The 18894-nt window shown below is 42.0% G+C and overlaps 1 protein-coding gene across 1 annotated transcript in view; it reads right to left on the reverse strand.

Moving 5' to 3' along the window:
* GUSB (glucuronidase beta) overlaps positions 1-17615 on the reverse strand; it is a 44442-nt gene extending 26827 nt beyond the window's left edge. Inside the window, exons 1-6 of the mRNA XM_033922252.1 lie at positions 17346-17615; positions 11770-11958; positions 7095-7276; positions 6644-6786; positions 1443-1630; positions 806-958 (exon numbers count right to left, since the gene is read on the reverse strand). Of these exons, the coding sequence (XP_033778143.1) occupies positions 806-958; positions 1443-1630; positions 6644-6786; positions 7095-7276; positions 11770-11958; positions 17346-17561 (1071 nt within the window). The 5' untranslated portion in view covers positions 17562-17615. The remainder of the gene's footprint in view (positions 1-805; positions 959-1442; positions 1631-6643; positions 6787-7094; positions 7277-11769; positions 11959-17345) is intronic.
* Positions 17616-18894: the final 1279 nt, after the last annotated feature.

Consider the following 18894-nt stretch of genomic DNA (forward strand, 5'->3'; position numbering starts at 1 on the left):
GGTAGGTAGTGAAGTCAGTTCAATACTGTGATCAAGAGGCAATACGCTTCCCCCTCCGCATTCGCAATTTCCGTATCTACGGATTCACTTATTCGTGATTTTTTAAACCTAAAATACCTTTTTATTTTTGGAGGGGCTATTTTAAGCCCTGTAAGCTCCCCCTTAAGCCTTACCTGGTAGTCTAGCAGGTTTTTCGGGGCAGGAGCGATCTTACCACGCTCCTGATCCTTGCAGATCACTCACAGGAAATGGTTCAAGAGACTACAGGAGCTCAAGGCAGCCATTTCCTGTGAGCGATCTGCACGGGGCAGGAGCGTGGGATAGAGAATGACATGGTGACAAAATTCATCACCGTTCCCGTCCCAGCGGATAACCGCGGGAAATAATCCCATGTCATTTTCTAGTGTCTATTTCACCCTGGGTCCTTCTACACCAGCATTCTTCAAAGCAAAGCTTGCAGGTCAGTGGTTGTGCCCAATTATACTCTGATTCTTTCCTCTCTCCTTAAAGAATGACATGAAGATGGTTTCCCTCGGTTATCCGCGGAGACGGGAACGGTGATGAATTTTGTCACCGTGTCATTCTCTACATGGGAAGATCGCTCCTGCCTGACAACCCACTAGACCACCAGGTAAGGCTTAAGGGGGGGCTTTCAGGGCTTAAAATAGCCGGAGGGAAGTGGGGTTAGGGGCAGAACTGGCCCGAATATTATTCGTGGTTTTTTTAATATTCGCAGGCCGGTTCTGCCCCTAACCACTGCGAATATGGAGGGGGAAGTGTACTGTATTAGACCACTCCCACTTACATCTGCATCCTCGTGTTTGTTGACTCCATGAAAGTAGAAAGGTTTCCCATTTATAAGGAACTTATTCCCTGAGACCTGAACAGTTCGGATTCCAACAGGCAAGGTATACACATCCTCAGAAGAACGAGAGTCAGTCTGTGCTGTCACCGTAACCTTCAAAGTTAGAAGAAACAAAATGTTAAACTATTATAATATATATATATATTTTTTAACATATGTTTATTGTAAGTGGAAAGGGTACAAAAATCCACAAGGTGCACGAAACATGACAAAGAGAAAATCAAGATATGGCTATACAACAAAAGCTAACAAGAGCAAATGCAGTGGAAGCAATCAAAATCAACAAGGTATTTTTTATTTTAAAAACTTATCTGCTCATTGTAACATCTGGGTGGAAAACAAATCTCTCCACACTTTGATAAAACAATTTTAGCATCTGTGACCAGCACTAAAAAGTGTTGCCTCCGTACTATGTAAATATCTAAACCCAAACCATAGGGGTAGGGGCAGATGCAGAATGTCCTGGTTACTATCCTGGATTCTTCCAAAGCCAAAAACCGGAAAGTTCTAATAGCTTCTAGATAGCACAAACTCTCCAACAGAGGGCGCCATAAAACAGTTCAGGAGACACCTTTACCTGCAGAGAGTACAAATAGCCTGGGTTTTTATGCATGAGGTACGGCCACCACAGCACTGGGTTGGGGACTTTTAAGTTTCCATTTGTTCCTGATCCAGTAGCCACAACGTTTTCTTCTCTGTCAAGCAAAGTCAAAGCCACGGAATAGTCCAAGGAGCCAACTATCAACACATGGTAGCTCACGAAACCTAAACAAAAGAGAAAAGGAAGAACATAAGCTGAAGGCTGGTGAGTTTTATAGCTGTGTCTGTCCAAGACAGTCCAGCTGTCCCATCCCTTACAAAAATAGAACACAGGAAGTGTGGCCTCGATAAAACCCAACATGCCAATCCAGTCCTGATTTGCCTCACAGATTTATAATTGAGTTTTTCCATTGGATTTCTCTATGAAAATCAGAGCTACAAATCCATGCAAGGCGTGCAGCAAAACCAGAACTTGGATGAGCCCAATTGGCTGATCTAGGATGAGGTGGCAATCCTATCAAGATGTGAAGTAAAGGCTTCAAGGTCGTAGGGCTTTCATCTCAAAGCTACAGAGGCACCTCTTCTGTGCCTAACTCTGAAATGTGGAATGAGTGGAAGGAAAAAAACACAGGACCCACTGCACTACACTGGGAATAATTCATGTGCCCTATTCTCTATTTCGCCCTCTCCTTTATGGCTGTCATGTCTGTCCTTTCCCTCCCTTTTTTCACCTGTAACCTTCAAGCATGAAAACACTTGGTTTTGATTGTTGCCCTTTCCTTTCAACCAGTTGTAATTTCCTTTATTCCTGATTTGTTCTATTTATTTTTATTGTAAATCGCTGTGATATGCTAGTTAGGTATAGAAAGCTTAATAAACTATAAATCAGCCACTTTTTTGGTCACCTAAGCAAAGCAGAGAAAATCAGTAGAAAATCCTATTTCAAGGAGATTATTCAAGTCTTTCCAGATGTTTCACGTGCTACTAAGCTATAGAGAAAGGCTTTTTTAGCTCTAAAAAGCCAAAAGCATTAGCTAACGGGGCTACCTCTTTGCTTAATTTTCCTTGTGTTTGGTTACCATTGCAAAGGAAGCAATTTTTCCTTTTTTGCAGTTAGAGAATTTAGATGAATATAAACTTGAAATGCAGTTGGAGTGTATAAAGTTAGGAACTATTAATTAGATTAAGCCTTAGTAGTCAAGTTCATTTAAAAATGTTTTTAATCTTGCTGGATTAGTATGAATATTCCTTATTGTGTAATATCATGTGTGCTCTTTTCCCTTGATGTGGTATAAACTGGTACAAATATCTTATTTGTATTCATTTCAATTCACGATATACAGTATTGTTTGGCAATATTGTTAAATTATTGTCTCTTAATTCATGTATATGGGAAATGATGTTTTATAAAGAAGGAAAAAAGAATAGACTGTTTTTATTTGTTTTCATACATTAGGAGTATATTATCTCTGGTTGATGTGGACAGTTCCTTCCCCACTTTTTCACCACCTCCAAGACCAACTGGGTGAGGTGTATGTGACAAAAGGTAAGAGATAAAGTAGGCATAGATGAAGGAGATAGAACGGGCAGGGCTCAGAGGGAAGGGGGAGAGGAACAGAAATAAAATTGGTGACCCGCGTGAGTAGGGGGAGGGCTGACTGGGAGGACCAGGAGTGAGATTGATGTCCCTGGCAGAGAGCAAGAGAAGCTTCTCTTTCTTTCCTTCCCATCAGTTTCCTACTTGCTGCACATTTTATTTTATGACAAGTGAACTGTTCTTGCTGCTTTTAAAAATCAACAAAAACTAGTCAGCAAACCCCCCTCTTTGACCAACTTTCACTGGACCCAGAACTGTCCTCCAGCGGCAGTCTGCCATCTTCTTCTCCAATAGGGTTTAAATCACCACCTTGGGTGAATCTCTTCTTAAAGGCAGTTAATAAATCCCAAAATCAATCAATCATCGTCTGACTCGGCCTGAAAGATGCTTCTTTGATTTCCAGAGAATAAATTTAACAAGAGTTTCTAGGAAGCCCCTTCCTCCTCTCTGATAAGGACAAGTCCTTCTCACCACAGAGAAATACTGGTGTTAAAAAAAAATTGATAGTGGGGCACTATGGGAAAGTGTAATGCCTGTATATATTGAAAGCAAGGGTGCATGGGGTGGTAGGGAAATGCATGCTGGATCACTGGACAGAAAAAGAACCTCCAAAACCAAAAATGAGTGACAGAATAAATAACAATGTTAGAATAATAGGAAGCAAAGGCCTCCCCAATTGTAGGAAACACTTTGTATGTTTACTCTTTACTCCCAGAAAGAGCAAAATTTGATTTTGACCACTATGGAATGAATATAATAGGGACCAAGGGGGGTAAGGAAGGTTTGCAGAGTCTGAGCGGCAAAATGAGCAAGTGGGAAACAGCGCCTGTTCTTATGAGGGAGGAGGTGTTCCAAGGAACAGGGTGGGGGAAGATGGGGAAGGAGAAATTATTGTTGGAGAAGCATGGTGGGGAGGGTTTACAAAAGTATAGACCTCCACTTTGGGCTCATGTGGCTGGCAGGGATCCCCCAAGCCCTGCCAGCTGAAAACTCTCGCTATCCCTCCCCTTGCATACCTTTCAAAAGCCACTTTGCCGGCAGCGAGCAGCAACTGATGCAAGCTGTTTGTGACCTGGATTGGCCACTGTGGAAAGAGAATACCGGGCTGGATGGACCATTGGTCTGACTCAGAATGACTATTTTTATGCCTTCCTTCTGATGCAATCAGAGGGAAGGCAGCTTGCATCAGTTACTGCTCACTGTCAGCAAAGTGGCATTTAAAAAGGTTCACGGAATTGAGAGCTGGTTTGCCTAGAAGAGATGTTGAGCACCTGGATTGCATAGGGCGGGGGGGGTGGGGTGTGGGTGGAATTTGAGAAGATTTTATTAATTAATTAATTTTTTTAATTTTCCTATGTTCTGATTCTCTTCCTGCTCTTATTTACTTCTCTTTCTTTTCATTTGAACTTAATATTGTTTGCTTTTTTTTTTCTCTTATTTGTACAAACTTCTTATCATTACTTTCCAGGCATCTTAGCACAGATTCAGATCCCTATCCGAGACAGATAGTGAGATTTTATGGTTTAACCAATTTTAATGTTAATAATTTATCCTTGTTGTATTCTTTTGTACACCGCCATAAACCGAAAGGCATATGTGCAGTGTCTGGCTATGTCCCTGATGGAGCTCCCCCAGCACCATTTGTTATACACAGAAATGGGTAGGAGGAAGGGGAATAATTAGAAAAATGTAAGACGATTGCCATTCTAGGTTTTCTTTTTATTGATAAATAAAAATTTTATTTGGTTTTACTTACTAACTTTTTGAAGAAATTCACTCAAGGCAGTGTACAGCAAAGATAAATCAAACATAAGCAATAGACATGTAGGGGCATAATCAAAAAACACGTCTAAGTCCCCTTTTGGCCTAAGGCCCTAAACGTTGAAAGTAGAAGCAGGGAAATTGTCCATTATCCAAAAGGAAGTTTTTTTTGATCATGGCCTGCCTCTACGTTCAGCTGTTTAAACGCCCAGACCACCACTACATCATCTATACTAACAACATATAATCAACCAAAAAAAGCCTAAGTCCCAAACACCCAACACAAGAGCTTTTAAGCGAAGGAGGAGCCAGTCCTTCGCCTAAAAGCTGGATTACAACACTGGTTACAGAATCCCCCCCCCCCCCCCCCCCGACACTAAGATCCGGGCAGGAGGAATTTCAGGCCCTCCTGCCCCAACGCAGCCCCCCTCACGACGTACCCCTGATCGGCCCGCCAAATACCTCCCCCCACCCAACCCATGACAGCCCCCCCGCTGACCCCGCGACACCCCCCCCCCCCCCGCCGTACCTGTATAAAAGGAGGCCGGATAGATGGGTCCCAAGCCCGTTCATATGTCCGGCCCGCCATCCTCAGAATGGTGGGGCCTGAGGTGCCTGGACCAACCGGAAAAGTTGGGAAAGGTTACCCACTTAATTTTTGGTTACCAGCACTATTGGTCCACTGTAAAGTATCCTAAGTTGATAAAGTTTAAATGACTCAGTTAAAAGCATCCTTAAAAAGCCAGCTTTTCAGAAGACTTTTAAACTTACTAAGTAATTTTTCTTCTCTTATTTTAATCGGGAGCAAGTTCCAAATATGAGGACCCGTAACAGAAAAGATCATGTCCCTCCTTGAATAAATTAATTTTAACGAATGGACTAAAAGGAGAGATTTTGCTTCAGATCTTAAAGATTTTGTGGAAGTATAAGGAATTAGAAACCTTTCTAAAAAATGCAGGAGCTTTGTTCATTAGTATTTTGTGTGCGAGTAATGCTCTTTTAGATGCGATTCTATGATTTACTGGTAACCAGTGCTTTTCCTTTAAGAGGGGAGTTACATGATCAAATTTTTTTCTTTCAGTGATTATTTTTATTGCAGTATTTTGAAGAATTTGTAATCTACGTATTTCTTTTAAGGTAAAAGATCACTTACAGGTCATGGACCTGGGGGGGCCGCCACGGGAGAGGACTGCTGGGCATGATGGACCCATGGTCTAACTCGGCAGAGGCGATGCTTATGTTCTTATGGTTGATCCCTTGTACAAAGCATTACAGTAGTCTATTTTTGATATGACTAACGAATGTCCAAGATCCAGTTTAATATCTATTCTTAGTCATTATGACACAAGGCCTGTTGGCTTTTCAGGATCATAGTTGGCTATCCCTTGAATCCTCTAGAACAAATCCCCCCTCCGAGCCAATTTTGGTACAATCAATTTCTAAAGCAAGGGCTGAGGACACATGTTAAGAGGCTCACAGCAAATGCAGGAAGAATGAAGACAAGAATACTTAAGAAAAATTCAGAAATCACAGAAGACCTGGTTATTTGTCTGCAATCAGTAAACCATCAGGATTTTCAGCAAGAGAAGACCATAAGAATTGCCATACTGGGATACATCAAGCCCAGTATCCTGATTGCAACAGTGGCCAACTCAGGTCCCAAATATCTAGCTAGATCCCCAAGTAGTAAAACAGATTTTATGCTGCTTATCCTAGGAATAAGCAACGGATTTTCCTAAGCCATCTTAATAATGACCTATGGACTTCTTTTACAGAAAATTATCCAAGCCAAGCGTTTTTTAAACCCCGTTAAGCTAACTGGGAGAAATGTAAAGAGAAGAGAAAAGGCCAGAGCGCCGGACATTCCGAGTGTCACCTACCAACATCTTCTATCAGGTCACTCGTCACAGTGATGTCATCCACATAGGTGGAAGGAGTTGTATACAGAACCACAGGGCGGTGAATTCCAGCATAATTAAAAAAGTCAAAGTTGATATTCTGGATAAAATACCCTTTAGGATACCTACATATATATAAAAGGAAAGGTATCAATTCAGCAGAGCTTTCCTAAAGCCCCCAAATATATATATATTTTCAAATGAACTACAAACATAACAAAATTGTACATTTAAAAGAGCCTTATCTAATACAATGTTTTCTCTGCATCTCTCTTATACAACGATTGTCACTAGGCCAGCACATTTCAGACTGAAAAGAGTTACTTCTACCTTAGATTGCTGAAGATCTGAAGAGACAGCTGGAGCAAGGGAAAAGATGATAAATGCTTTCATGGCAGTTTTGCAATCTCACTTATAAATAAGAGCGACTTACTTCGTGGGGTCGCCCATATACTTGATGGATCCAGGAGGTAAGGTGTTTAAGGTCAAGGTGTTATTTACTGCAATCGTGATGCGACAGGGCTTTTCGGCACCACTTTGAGCAACTTTGGTGATATCTGCTTCAAACGGGAGGTGGCCCCCTTCGTGCACAGCAACCTGGACTCCATTTACCCACTGAAGAGTAAAAATCACAATTGGGAAACTTCAAGTTTAATGGTTATTTGATCTATCGCCTATCGTAATACTAAGCGATTATACAAAATATTTAAAATCAGCGGGTACACAACAAAAATACATATTATCAGATACAAAGACAGAACAGTCTAACATGGCACACAAGGACTAAGGGTGAACTACAACAAGGTATAGTAAAGGAGAGAAAACAAAAAAGAAGGACAGAACAAAGGGGAGGGGGTAGGAGTTTTATTCAAACTGTTGATTATCCGCACGGAATGGAGAGAGAGGAAAGTAGGAGATTAGATCATTGCTCAAAGGTGTCTCTATACAAAAAAGCTTTAAGGGCTCCTTTAAATTTATCTAGGCTAGCTTCCTCTCTAATGTAAGGGGAGAGAGCATTCCAAGTGAGGGGAGCAGTTACGGCTAAATAGGAGTCCCGGTGAGTGCCAAATGTATTAAGAGTAGGCACGAAAAGAAAGTTTTGGGAACATAAGAAGTTGCCTCCGCTGGGTCAGACCAGGGGTCCATCCCGCCCAGCAGTCCGCTCCCGCGACGGCCCATCAAAGGTGATCCTTTGTCTAAAACCTTTCAATCCCCATTATTCTTCTATCTCTACCCTTCCATAATCCTAACTCTACCTCTATCTGATTGTTCTAAGTGGGGTTTGAGGGATAAGTAACTTATCAATGAAGGACGGTTCTCTGGATTGAAGTGTTTTAAATGTAAGTAAGGCAACTCTGAAAGTGATTCTATGACGGATAGGGAGCCAATGGGCATTTTTCAATAACGGAAAAGCACGGCCATATTTCTTAGAATTAGTGAGGATTTTAATAGCTGTATTTTGGATTAGTTGGAGTCATTTGATTTCTTTTTGATATTTTCTGATGTATAAGAAGTTGCAGTAATCGAGTGAACGAACTAAAATATTGAGAGAGGATGGATCTAGAAAGTTGGCTAAAGATCGGATCATTCGTAGTTTGTAAAAGCAATTTTTGACAACGGCGCTTATCTGGTGATGATAATTTAATTTATTCTCAATGATGACACCCCAAAAAAAGAAAAAAGTTTGTTCATAATCTTTAGTGATGACTTCAAATGGCATTAGTTTTGCTTGTCAACAGGGCCTTGAAACAGAAGCGGCAAAACATGATCTCATGTCGGCAACAACATTCCCCTCGACTGTATTTTCAGATAAGTGAATTACATGTTAATGACATATTGAAATAACGACATGTTCAAAATTATTTGTTGACATTTATAGACAAAAATTGTACTGATGAAGAAAGTTTGGTAAATATGAGTCTCAAATTGCAGTACTGAATGAGCTACGATGAGTAATTCATCTTTGATGGGCCACCCATAAGTTATTTATTGTAATTTTGGGATATACAAGTGGTTTTGTGAGAATTTAATAATATATGCCTTAAAACTATGTGTCATGGCAGATTCCAGATGTGCCACAAGACGCCCAAGGAGGAGAGGTGCTGGCGCCGGCTGACTTCTTACAGAAGTGCCTCTTGTCCTCTAGGCAGTCAGCTGGCATCGGTGCCTCTCCCTCTCCAGAACCTCACCACCGGTGCCAATAGGAATCTCGGGGCCACAGCTGGAGCACATCTGCGGACATCTATGTGACGATATCACACATGCGCGGCACTTCCGTGTGCCCTCCAGTTGCGGCCCTGCGTTTAGTGTGCCGCGTCTTTAAAAAGTTTGTCTTATTTCCTTTTTTAATATTGCTGTATAATTTAGTACTTCCAATGCCTAGTGCATTATTGTTGTGAACCGCCACAAGCTGATGGTTTGGCAGTACAGTGGTGCCTCGCATAACGGACGCCTCGCACAGCGAACGCTGCGCATAACGAACTTTTTGTCTTGCTCCCTATAACGAACTTCGTTTCACACAACGAAGTCGCCCGAGGGGCCCGGGGGGGGGGGGGGGGGCGGAAACTACTCTCGCCGCTTCCTAATGTGAGCCGGGAACAGCAGCACCCTCCTGTCTGAATGCAGTGTTCCATCATCTCCCTCCACCTTACCTTAGATGCCGAGTTTTCCGGCTTTCTTTTTCGGCCAGCCACACACTTTCAAAGAGCAGCACATGCGCGCATGCTCTGTTGTTCAATCTTCTCCTCTGACGCAACCGGAAACCGGAAGTTGCAGGAGAGGAGAACATTGATCAACTTCAGCAGCTGCGCGTGCACAGCTTTTTGAAAGCGTGCGGCTGGGTGAAAAAGAAAGCTGGCAAACTCTGCATATAAGGTGAGGTGGAGGGAGGGAAATGTAGGGCTGCAGAACGAATTATTTTCTTTTACATGTATTCTTATGGGAAAACAGGGCTGCAGAACGAATTATTTTGTTTTACATGTATTCTTATGGGAAAACGCGTTTCACACAACGAACGTTTCACATAACAAACTTGCTCCTGGAACGGATTAAGTTCGTTGTGTGAGGCACCACTGTATATAAAAATAAACTATTATTATTATATTGTCAGTTGCACAATGTATGACTGAATGAATATCAAAAAACCACAAGCAACCTTAGATATTTTCAGTTTAAACCCGCTTTAGGACCTCAGCGGTGCAGACTGTGTGTAGATTTCATGAAATGCACCGTTGAGGTCCTAAAGCGGGTTTAAACTGAAAATATCTAAGGTTGCTTGTGGTTTTTTGATATCAATAATAATAATTCCCTTAGCGCGCATGCGCACTTCTAACCTGGTGGCTCCATGCGTCTGTAGCTCCGTGGTCGGCAGAGAAATAGTAGAAAAAAAAGTTGGTTAATGTGTGCGCGCACGACACTTGCAACGCACGAGGCGCGCGCGTTCCATTTTCGTCTCCCGGTAGCGGCTATTATGTGCCAGTTGCCGCGGTTGCCGTTTGGTAAAAAAAAAAGGTAGGTGGGAGAAGGCGCGCAATCTCCGTAAGATCCCTAATATTCCCCCGACATCCCTCTGACATCTCCACACACACGGACAGGGGCTAAACAGACAGGACTGACAGAAAAGGTGCCAGTGAAAGACACTGAAGGACAGGGAGCCAAACAGACGGGACATTGACAGACTAACAGAAAAGGTGCTCTGGGGGGGAAAGACAGAAGGGGGCCACGGAGAGACAGTCAGAGAGAGGGAAAGGGGGCTGCTCTGGGGGGAGGGGTGTGCTGGGGGGCAGACAGTTTTGCGCTGGGGGGGAATACAGAAGGGGACCAAGGAGAGACAGTCAATCAGGCAGGCAGACAGGGGGCCAGAGAGAGAGACAGACAGAAAGAAAGACAGACAGACAGCAGCCAAGGAGAGAGAGACAAAGAAAAAAAGACATACAGTCAGCCAACATCCAAGGAGAGAGAGAAAAAGGGAAAAAAAATCCAGATACCGGACAAGGAGAGAGAGAAAGAATGACAGAAAGAAATACAGACAGACAGTAGCCAAGGAGAGAGAGAGAGAGAGAGAGACAGAAAGAAATAAACAAAACAAACAGCGGCCAAGGAGAGAGAGAGAAAGAAAGAATGACAGACAGAAAGAAAGACAAACAGACAGGGGGCCAGGGAGAGAGACAGACATAAAGAATGACAGACAGACAGACAGCATCCAAGGAGAGAGAGAGAGAGACAAAGAAAAAAAAAAGACAGACATCTATTCTAGCACCCGTTAATGTAACGGGCTTAAGCACTAGTTAGACAATAAAACCGTAGAAAAGTACTGCTGTATTGCCTAATATCGTTGTGAATGAATATCAGCCATACCTATATAAACTTCCAGGTGCTGCCAAAGACTTAGGTCTCCAGTGCTGGTACCTGGATAGGGCTCAATGCAGAATATCTGAGTCTATTTTAGCTGGTGGTGGTTGGCACTGATTTCTGCTGGCTGAATATTAACCTGTAAATCAGGGCTGCCCAATTCCGTCCTGGAGATCTACTGGCAGGCCGGGTTTTCAGGATCTCCACAATGAATATGCATGAGAGAGATTTGCCTGCACTACCTTCTCGGTATGCAAATCTCTCTCACGCATGTTCATTGTGGAGATCCTGAAAACCTGTCTGACTAGGGGGTACTCCAGGACCGAGTTGAGAAACACTGCTTTAGAGAATGGTTCACAAAGCTTTACTGCAGCTGTTGGACTGAATCTCGACTGTCTAAACCAGGGGTGTCAAAGTCCCTCCTCGAGGGCCACAATCCAGTCGGGTTTTCAGGATTTCCCCAATGAATATGCATTGAAAGCAGTGCATGCACATAGATCTCATGCAGATTCATTGGGGAAATCCTGAAAACCCGACTGGATTGTGGCCCTCGAGGAGGGACTTTGACACCCCTGGTCTAAACCATAAAGAGAAACAAAAAAGATAATCTGGATGATGTGTCTGAACCTTTGAGCTGCCATCTCATGGGAAGGGATTTTCAGCAAAAGGAAGGAAATTGCTCTGGATTCCAGGAGCCTTGAAGGGAGGGGTTCCCATAGTGCAAGTTGCAACCAGAAAAATTCAATAGGTCTGCTTACCACTATGGCATAATAGTGAGCACTGCCAACCCGGAGCACGACCCTGATCCCAGCATCCCAAGAAATCCAGCGATGGGGGAGCCAGACTTCCTTTTCATACCAAACCCAACCAATGAAATTCTGTAGATTGCAATCTTGAGTGATGTCATTATAGCTGGAGGGAACGGGCATGTCGATCACAGACCCCGTCTGAAAGAGAATTATTTTGGAGAATATTAGTGCTTTGAAGGCATCGATGCTCATTTGCAAAATTTCAGAATTATCATCCCAGTCTTATAAGATCGACTCCCCAAGTCAATGTAGAAAAAGACATAACAAGCAATACAACATATATGATCACAGGATATCACACAACATCCATGATATCAAGTACCTCACCAATGATCACCCAAAAAAGAACCCTGCATAAATCTCAAATTCCTGCATGGAAACAGCCAAATGTTTCGGCCATTCTGAAACTGTAAAACAATTCTGCACTTGCTTACCAAAATGAAATCTAACACAGAGATGCAGGGGCTTTGCAAAAGTCTTCATGCCCTTGTACATTTTTCACATGCAACAGTCTAAAATACACAAAATGTAATAATAATAACAACTTTATTCTTCTATACCGCCATAGTCGTGAGACTTCTAGGCAGTTCACATTGAAGAGAGCGAATTACAATATGCAGATTCTTAAAAAAACTTAAAATATAATATACCGCAAATTACAATGTACAGTTGATTAAATTATAACATTATATGCAAGGGTGGTTATATTAGAAGTAATAGAATTGGTTTTGATGTTTAGTGTGGATACTGTTAGGTGATAAATCTGTCAAATAATGCAGTTTTAATGGCTTTCCTGAAAGCGTCGTAGGTCAGTCTAGCTACATGAATGTAGTTGTCTAGCCTAGTTTGCTGTTTGCTTGCTTCATACATAAAAGTCCTATCCAGCCGGTAATGCAGTTTCTAGTTGGTCTTATAGGGCTGTATAGTACGAATTGAGGTAGCAGGTAGGTAGGAGCTAGTCTCCAAACCAGCTTGAAACATATGCAAGAGAACTTGAATATTATTCGTGCCAGTGCAGCAGTCTGTAGTAGGGGCTAACATGGTCGCCCTTTTTCAATCCAAATATCAAGCAGACAACTGTGTTCTGAACAATTCTTAGTTTCCTCACTGGTTTGGTTTTTTTTGGTATACCTAGAACTTTTATACCTAGAATGCCTAGAACTTTTTCGGTATGGCGGTATATAAAAATAAAATAATTATTATCATTATTACCCATACAAACGATATTGCAGTAGTCCAGTATAGATAGTACCAGAGGCTGCACCAGTAATCTAAATGATAATGGGTCAAAGTATTTTTTGATGGTCTTTAATTTCCATAGAGCGAAAATGCACTTTTTTACCACTATATTCGTGTGTCCAACCATTGTCAAATGCGTGTCTAAAGTGACTCCAAATATTTTTATTGTTTTAGTAAATCAGGTAATCATGATCTTTTAGATGTAAGGTTGTTTAGTAATTTTGTCTGTTGGGCTTGCTAGGAAGACTTTTGTCTTTTCTGTATTTACTGATTGTCCAATGTTCTATTTCGGTCATAATATAAGCGATGTATTCTAGGGTTTCGTTTGTTTTGCTGTTCACAGGGAGTTTCTTTCATTTTGAAAAAGTGGAGTAGATCATTCAGAGAACAATTGTAAACTCTTCAAAAGCTAAAAGAAATCAAAAACCTCGACTGCTCAAGTCTATACACTCCTTTAATTCAGTGCTTGGTGAAGCTCCTTTTGCAGCAATAACAAGACATGATTTGTTCAGGTACACGTCTACCAGCTTTGCACACAGTGGGATGGTAAAGTTTTTGCCTAGCCATCTCGACAGAATAGCTTGAGTTGGTTGGAGATAGTCTGTGGAACTGCAGGTTTTCAAATCTCACCACCGATTTTCTATTGGTGGATGAGGAATAGCCTAGCAGTTAAAGCACCAGTCTCAACATCCAGGGGTGCCTGGTTCAAATCCTAATGCTGCTCTTTGAATCATTCAACCCCCCCATTGCCTCCAAAACAAAATTACATTGTGAGCCTGACAGTATATTTGAATGCAACTCACTGTTCAAGGGGTGAACAAATTAAAACAAACAAAATCCGGGCCTGAGCTTTTTGCTGCCCCTCAATCTCTCTCCTTATACACCTCCCAGAGAACTCAATTCCTCAGATCAGCTGTTCTTCGCTGTACCCTTCTCCACTTCCAATTCCAGACTTTGTTCCTATCCTTTCATCTAGCTGCCCCTATGCCTGGAATAAATTACCCGAGTTTGTCCCCAGATTGAAAACCCACCTTTCTGATATAGCCTTCAATCCATAACCCTATACCCCACCAACCTAGACAGCAATTAACCATTCCCCTATTTATCTGTCTTGTCTGTTTAGATTAAGAACATAAGAATAACCTTACTGGGTCAGACCAGTGGTCCATCAAGCCCAGTAGCTCGTTCTCAAGGTGGCCAATCTAGGTCACAAGTACCTGGCCAAAACCCAAGGTAGCAATATTCCATGCTACCAATACAGGGCAAGCAGTGGCTTCCCCCATGTCATGAGCTCTCTGATCAGGGACCGTCTTCTTTGTGACTCTGTACAGCGCTGCATACGTCTAGGAGTGCTATATAAATAATTAATTGTAGTAGTAGTAGACTAGACCACACAAAAGAAAATATCTCTTCTCACCGAGCCACTCTCAGAGATGGAGTCATCACAATTTTAATAAAAGGTCTTTTTCACTTGTAAAACAAGTTTTACATGCATAAAATCCTTTATAACAGAATGAACAATCTGACTATTCGCTCAGTTTAGAGTCTGTATGGTACTATACCCGAGTTATTTAAGGATAAGATGACTTAATTATTTACCAAATAGATCTCTGCCTTCTAAAACTCAGCTTTATTAAAAACAAATGTTAAGGTTCGAGATGACAGTGCCAACACCTATTAGACTTGGAACTATTTAATTTCTGTAAACTAACCGGAGTCCAACACGCTCTATGTAACAAGAAAAACCACGTATGTCTCATAGATGCAGATACCGTACATCTCATCCTCCAAGTCCAGATTCGTGGCCATTGAGACGCAGTAATCTGATGCTTTATCTCAATGCTCCAAATGTCACGAAGACCAGTTTTTGGTTTCTTATTCAAAAATCCAAATATTAATTTATACCTGGGACATTGGATCATTTATTATATTATTGTCCCTTGATACATCAATTTTGAAGATCCATTTGGGATCAGGTAAACAAAGTAATGGAAAATCCAGTGGCACTAACATATGACACTGTGCTATTTGGCACTATGATGAGAGCTAAAAGCCAAATATCATCTCACAATAATAAACTTCTCTTTATTATGACAGGGGTTGCCATACAGCTTATTTTAAGGAACTGGAAAAACTGGGATAGACTGAACTATTCCTTTTAAGATGGAACGTAATATGGCCATACATCAGGGATATTATAAGAAGTTTCTGCAGATTTGGGAGCCATTGACAAAATTTTGAAAAGAGTGATTGTTGATTTTGCCCTTTGGTCATGCAAGTCCAGGGTGGATGGGAGGGCGGGTTGGAATGTATTTTTCAATTCTCAATTTGAGTGTAGTTCTTAGATATAATTATGTGTGTGTGTGTGTGGGGGGGGGGGGGGTGATACTCTTTTTGTCATAGATTATAATTGTAATTGTACTTAAGTGCTTTTATAGAATTATATGACTGTATTTTATTTTGCACTTACTTATGGCTTTAAAATAAATAAATACATTTTTAAAAAACCAAACGTTAATCCAAAATATGTTGAGACCAGTAAAATGGCCTTCTGTTGTGAAGGGGTTAAACCATGGAACTCACTTGTGAGCCAAATACGAAAATGTTGTGAAAAAGGCAATTTCAGGAAATTACTTAAATGCCTTTTTCTAGATACTGATCTTTCATGACTGCTGATGAATTTTTGTATAAGCCTTTTTTTTCACTTTTATTCTTTCCCTGTTGATTTTCTGAGAATTATTTGTTTATGCTTGTCTGATTTTATTTGTTTTATTGAATTATGTATGTAAAATTATGTAAACTGTTGAGGTTTAAATGGAATAGACATTTTTTAAATAAATAAATATCCCTAACTAAATGGGCCAGATGCTTCCTCAATATCCAAAACTTCCCAGTTCAGCTGGTTAACATTTTTTCTAAAGCATAAATGCCCCCTCCCCGTGCAGCATAAGAAAACAAGTTTCAAGTTTATTAAAAATTTGTTGTACACGCAATGTCAAATACTTCAATGGGTTCATAGACAAAAGCGCGCGCCGACAACTGAGCGCAAGGCGGAAGTGCACCGAAGAAAAACAATATTTTAAAGGGCTCCGACAGGGGGTGTGGGGGGAACCCCCCCACTTTACTTAACAGAGATCGCGCCGGCGTTGTGGGGGGTTTGGGGGGTTGTAACCCCCCTCATTTACTGGAAACTTAACTTTTTCCCTCTTTTTTAGGGAAAAAGTGAAGTTTTCAGTATAATGTGGGGGGTTACAACCCCCCAAACCCCCCCACAACGCCGGCGCGATCTCTGTTAAGTAAAGTGGGGGGGTTCCCCCCACACCCCCTGTCGGAGCCCTTTAAAATATTGTTTTTCTTCATCGCGCTTCCGCCTTGCGCTCAGTTGTCTGCGCTGGGTTGTTGGCGCGCCTTTGTCGTCGCGCACTTTTGACCTGTCACCACTTCAATGCGTATAACTATTTACAAATAGGGGACAAAAATAAAACAATTGTATTACAAATAAACATAAGGTATAAACGTACAAATTTAATTACCGATACAAAAAGAGAGGGGGATGAACTACAATCTTTAAAGAAAATAAAGAAACATTTAAGGAGAACATATCTGGAGGGTAATTAAAGAATAAATATACGAAAATGGATAAGCATAGAAGAGAAGGTGGAAAAGTCTGCGACCTATACATAAGGTCTGATTAAGATTAAGGGCTCCTTTTACTAAGGTGCGCTAGCGTTTTTAGCGCACGCACAAGATTAGTGCGTGCTAGCCGAAAAATTACCGCCTGCTTAAAAGGAGGCGGTAGCGGCTAGCACGCGCTAAAACCACTAGGGCTCCTTTTACAAAGCCGCATTTGCGGTTTTAGCGCACGCAGCTTTTTAGCACACGCTAAACCTGCGCTCAGCGGCTAGAACTAACGCCAGCTCAATGCTGGCGTGTCTAGCGCGGCCGGCAGTTTAATAACCGCTAACGCGGCTTCGTAAAAGGAGCCCTAAGTATTACAGCATAAGATTTAGGGCTCCTTTTACGAAGGCGCGCTAGCAGGGTTAACGCGCGTGACATTTCATCACGCGTTAACCCCACGCTGGCCTAAAAACTGCTCAAGAGGAGGCGGTGGCGGCTAGCGCGGCCAGCGGTTTTGCACACGGTATTACGCGCGTTAAGCTGCCAGCGCGCCTTCGTAAAAGGAGCCCTTAATGTTAGATGAATTATCCTATGTCTCAAATGCTTAATTACCCGGTTTTGTTAAAGGGACCTAAGTGTAAGCTCCCCTTGCAGGATCCCCCCAATACCTCTCTGAGCGGTCTCTTGTACCACTGTTTCTGGAAGCCTTCATCCCTGCCTGCTGAGGCATCAGCCCTGAAGCTCCAGATGCCGCCCAGCTCCTTGAGCTCCCGGGTGGGGGTCTCCCTGGGGTACAGCATGCCCCCCTGCAGAGCCCCGGTTGGGAAAGGGCGCAGGAGCAAGCAGGAAAGAGCCGCGAGGACATGCACCGAGGCTCCCTCCATGGCGCGCGCTCCGCAGACCAGCCGCTTCCTAAAGGTCTCGTGAGGGAGAGAAGCCCGTCCCCCGCCCTAGCCCGAATGGCGTTCCTGCGTCTGATTGGCTAAATGTCATCGTCCGTCACTGGGGATGGAACCGTTTCAGTGGTCAACGGCTCTGCCAATCGGTCGGGTTCAGGAAATGTTTTGCGGGTGCTGCTGAAGTCATCCATAAAGTGATAAAACTAAACTGAGATTCTTTATTTCTTATTCTGTGTGTTGTTTTTCCAAAGTAACAATAATAGCAGTTAAAAAAATACAATTACAGGTACAGAAAGGACAACCAAGGCACAATTCCCATGTTTTGGTACAATCAAAGGACCCCCCCCCCCCCCCCCCCCCCCAGACACACACATTTCTATCTCTCTTCCCTATGTGTCAGTCTTGGAAAAGGATGGGAGCAAAAATCCCTACAGAAAAGGGAAAGGGGTTGGGGGGGGGGGGAGCTTATTGGGGGAAATGGATCACCGCAAAATATATGGTTAAATTATGTTGCACAATGGCGTTGTTGTAGCTCTTCCTTCAAAAAAACTTAAATCCCTGTAGAGCTTGTTGCAGGTTTCCTGCCTTCTGGAAACCAACCTTTCATTGTGTCATTCCTCACTTTTTTCAAATTCCTCATACTTTTTGCATCCCCAACACAAATGTCCCTTCATTGGTCATGAGGTTTAAATTTCCAACTTTCCCTACATCACAATAACTTTGTAATCATTCACACTCTCCACACATCCTTTAGCAAAATATTTTTTTCGCTATTGGTCAAGGTTTTATTCCTCTAACACATCTCTTTTTTTATACTTCTTTATTAATTTTTCAAACGTCAACAGTGCCATACACAAACATGTATACATATAATAAATCAATAAAAGCACATTAATCTTGTAAATATACATAAATAACCATTCTCTCCCCCATCCACCCAATGACTAGTCATTAACAACACAAAAACATAGATTCTTACTATAACCTTTCCCTATTTAAAGTAGTAATGTAAACCTCCTCCTCCCACCCCCTGAATATCTATATTCAAAAGGCCTAAAATTTAGATAAAATAGAAATATCCCCCCCTTCCCACCTCCTGGAAATGTATAAAATTAAACAAAAATAAATTCTAAACAAATGACAACTATAGTGAAGTAACAAAAGATGTCAACGGGCCCCAAACCAGTTTAAATAAATTACTATGGCCCAAGATGTCAGCATTCATTTTTTCATACCTATAGCTGGAGCATAATAAAGTCACCCACCAAAAGGGAAAATTAAGTCGATCATAATTTTTCCAATTTCGCATTACCATCTG

Source organism: Geotrypetes seraphini, chromosome 15 (assembly GCF_902459505.1).
Source record: "Geotrypetes seraphini chromosome 15, aGeoSer1.1, whole genome shotgun sequence".
NCBI lineage: Eukaryota > Metazoa > Chordata > Amphibia > Gymnophiona > Dermophiidae > Geotrypetes > Geotrypetes seraphini.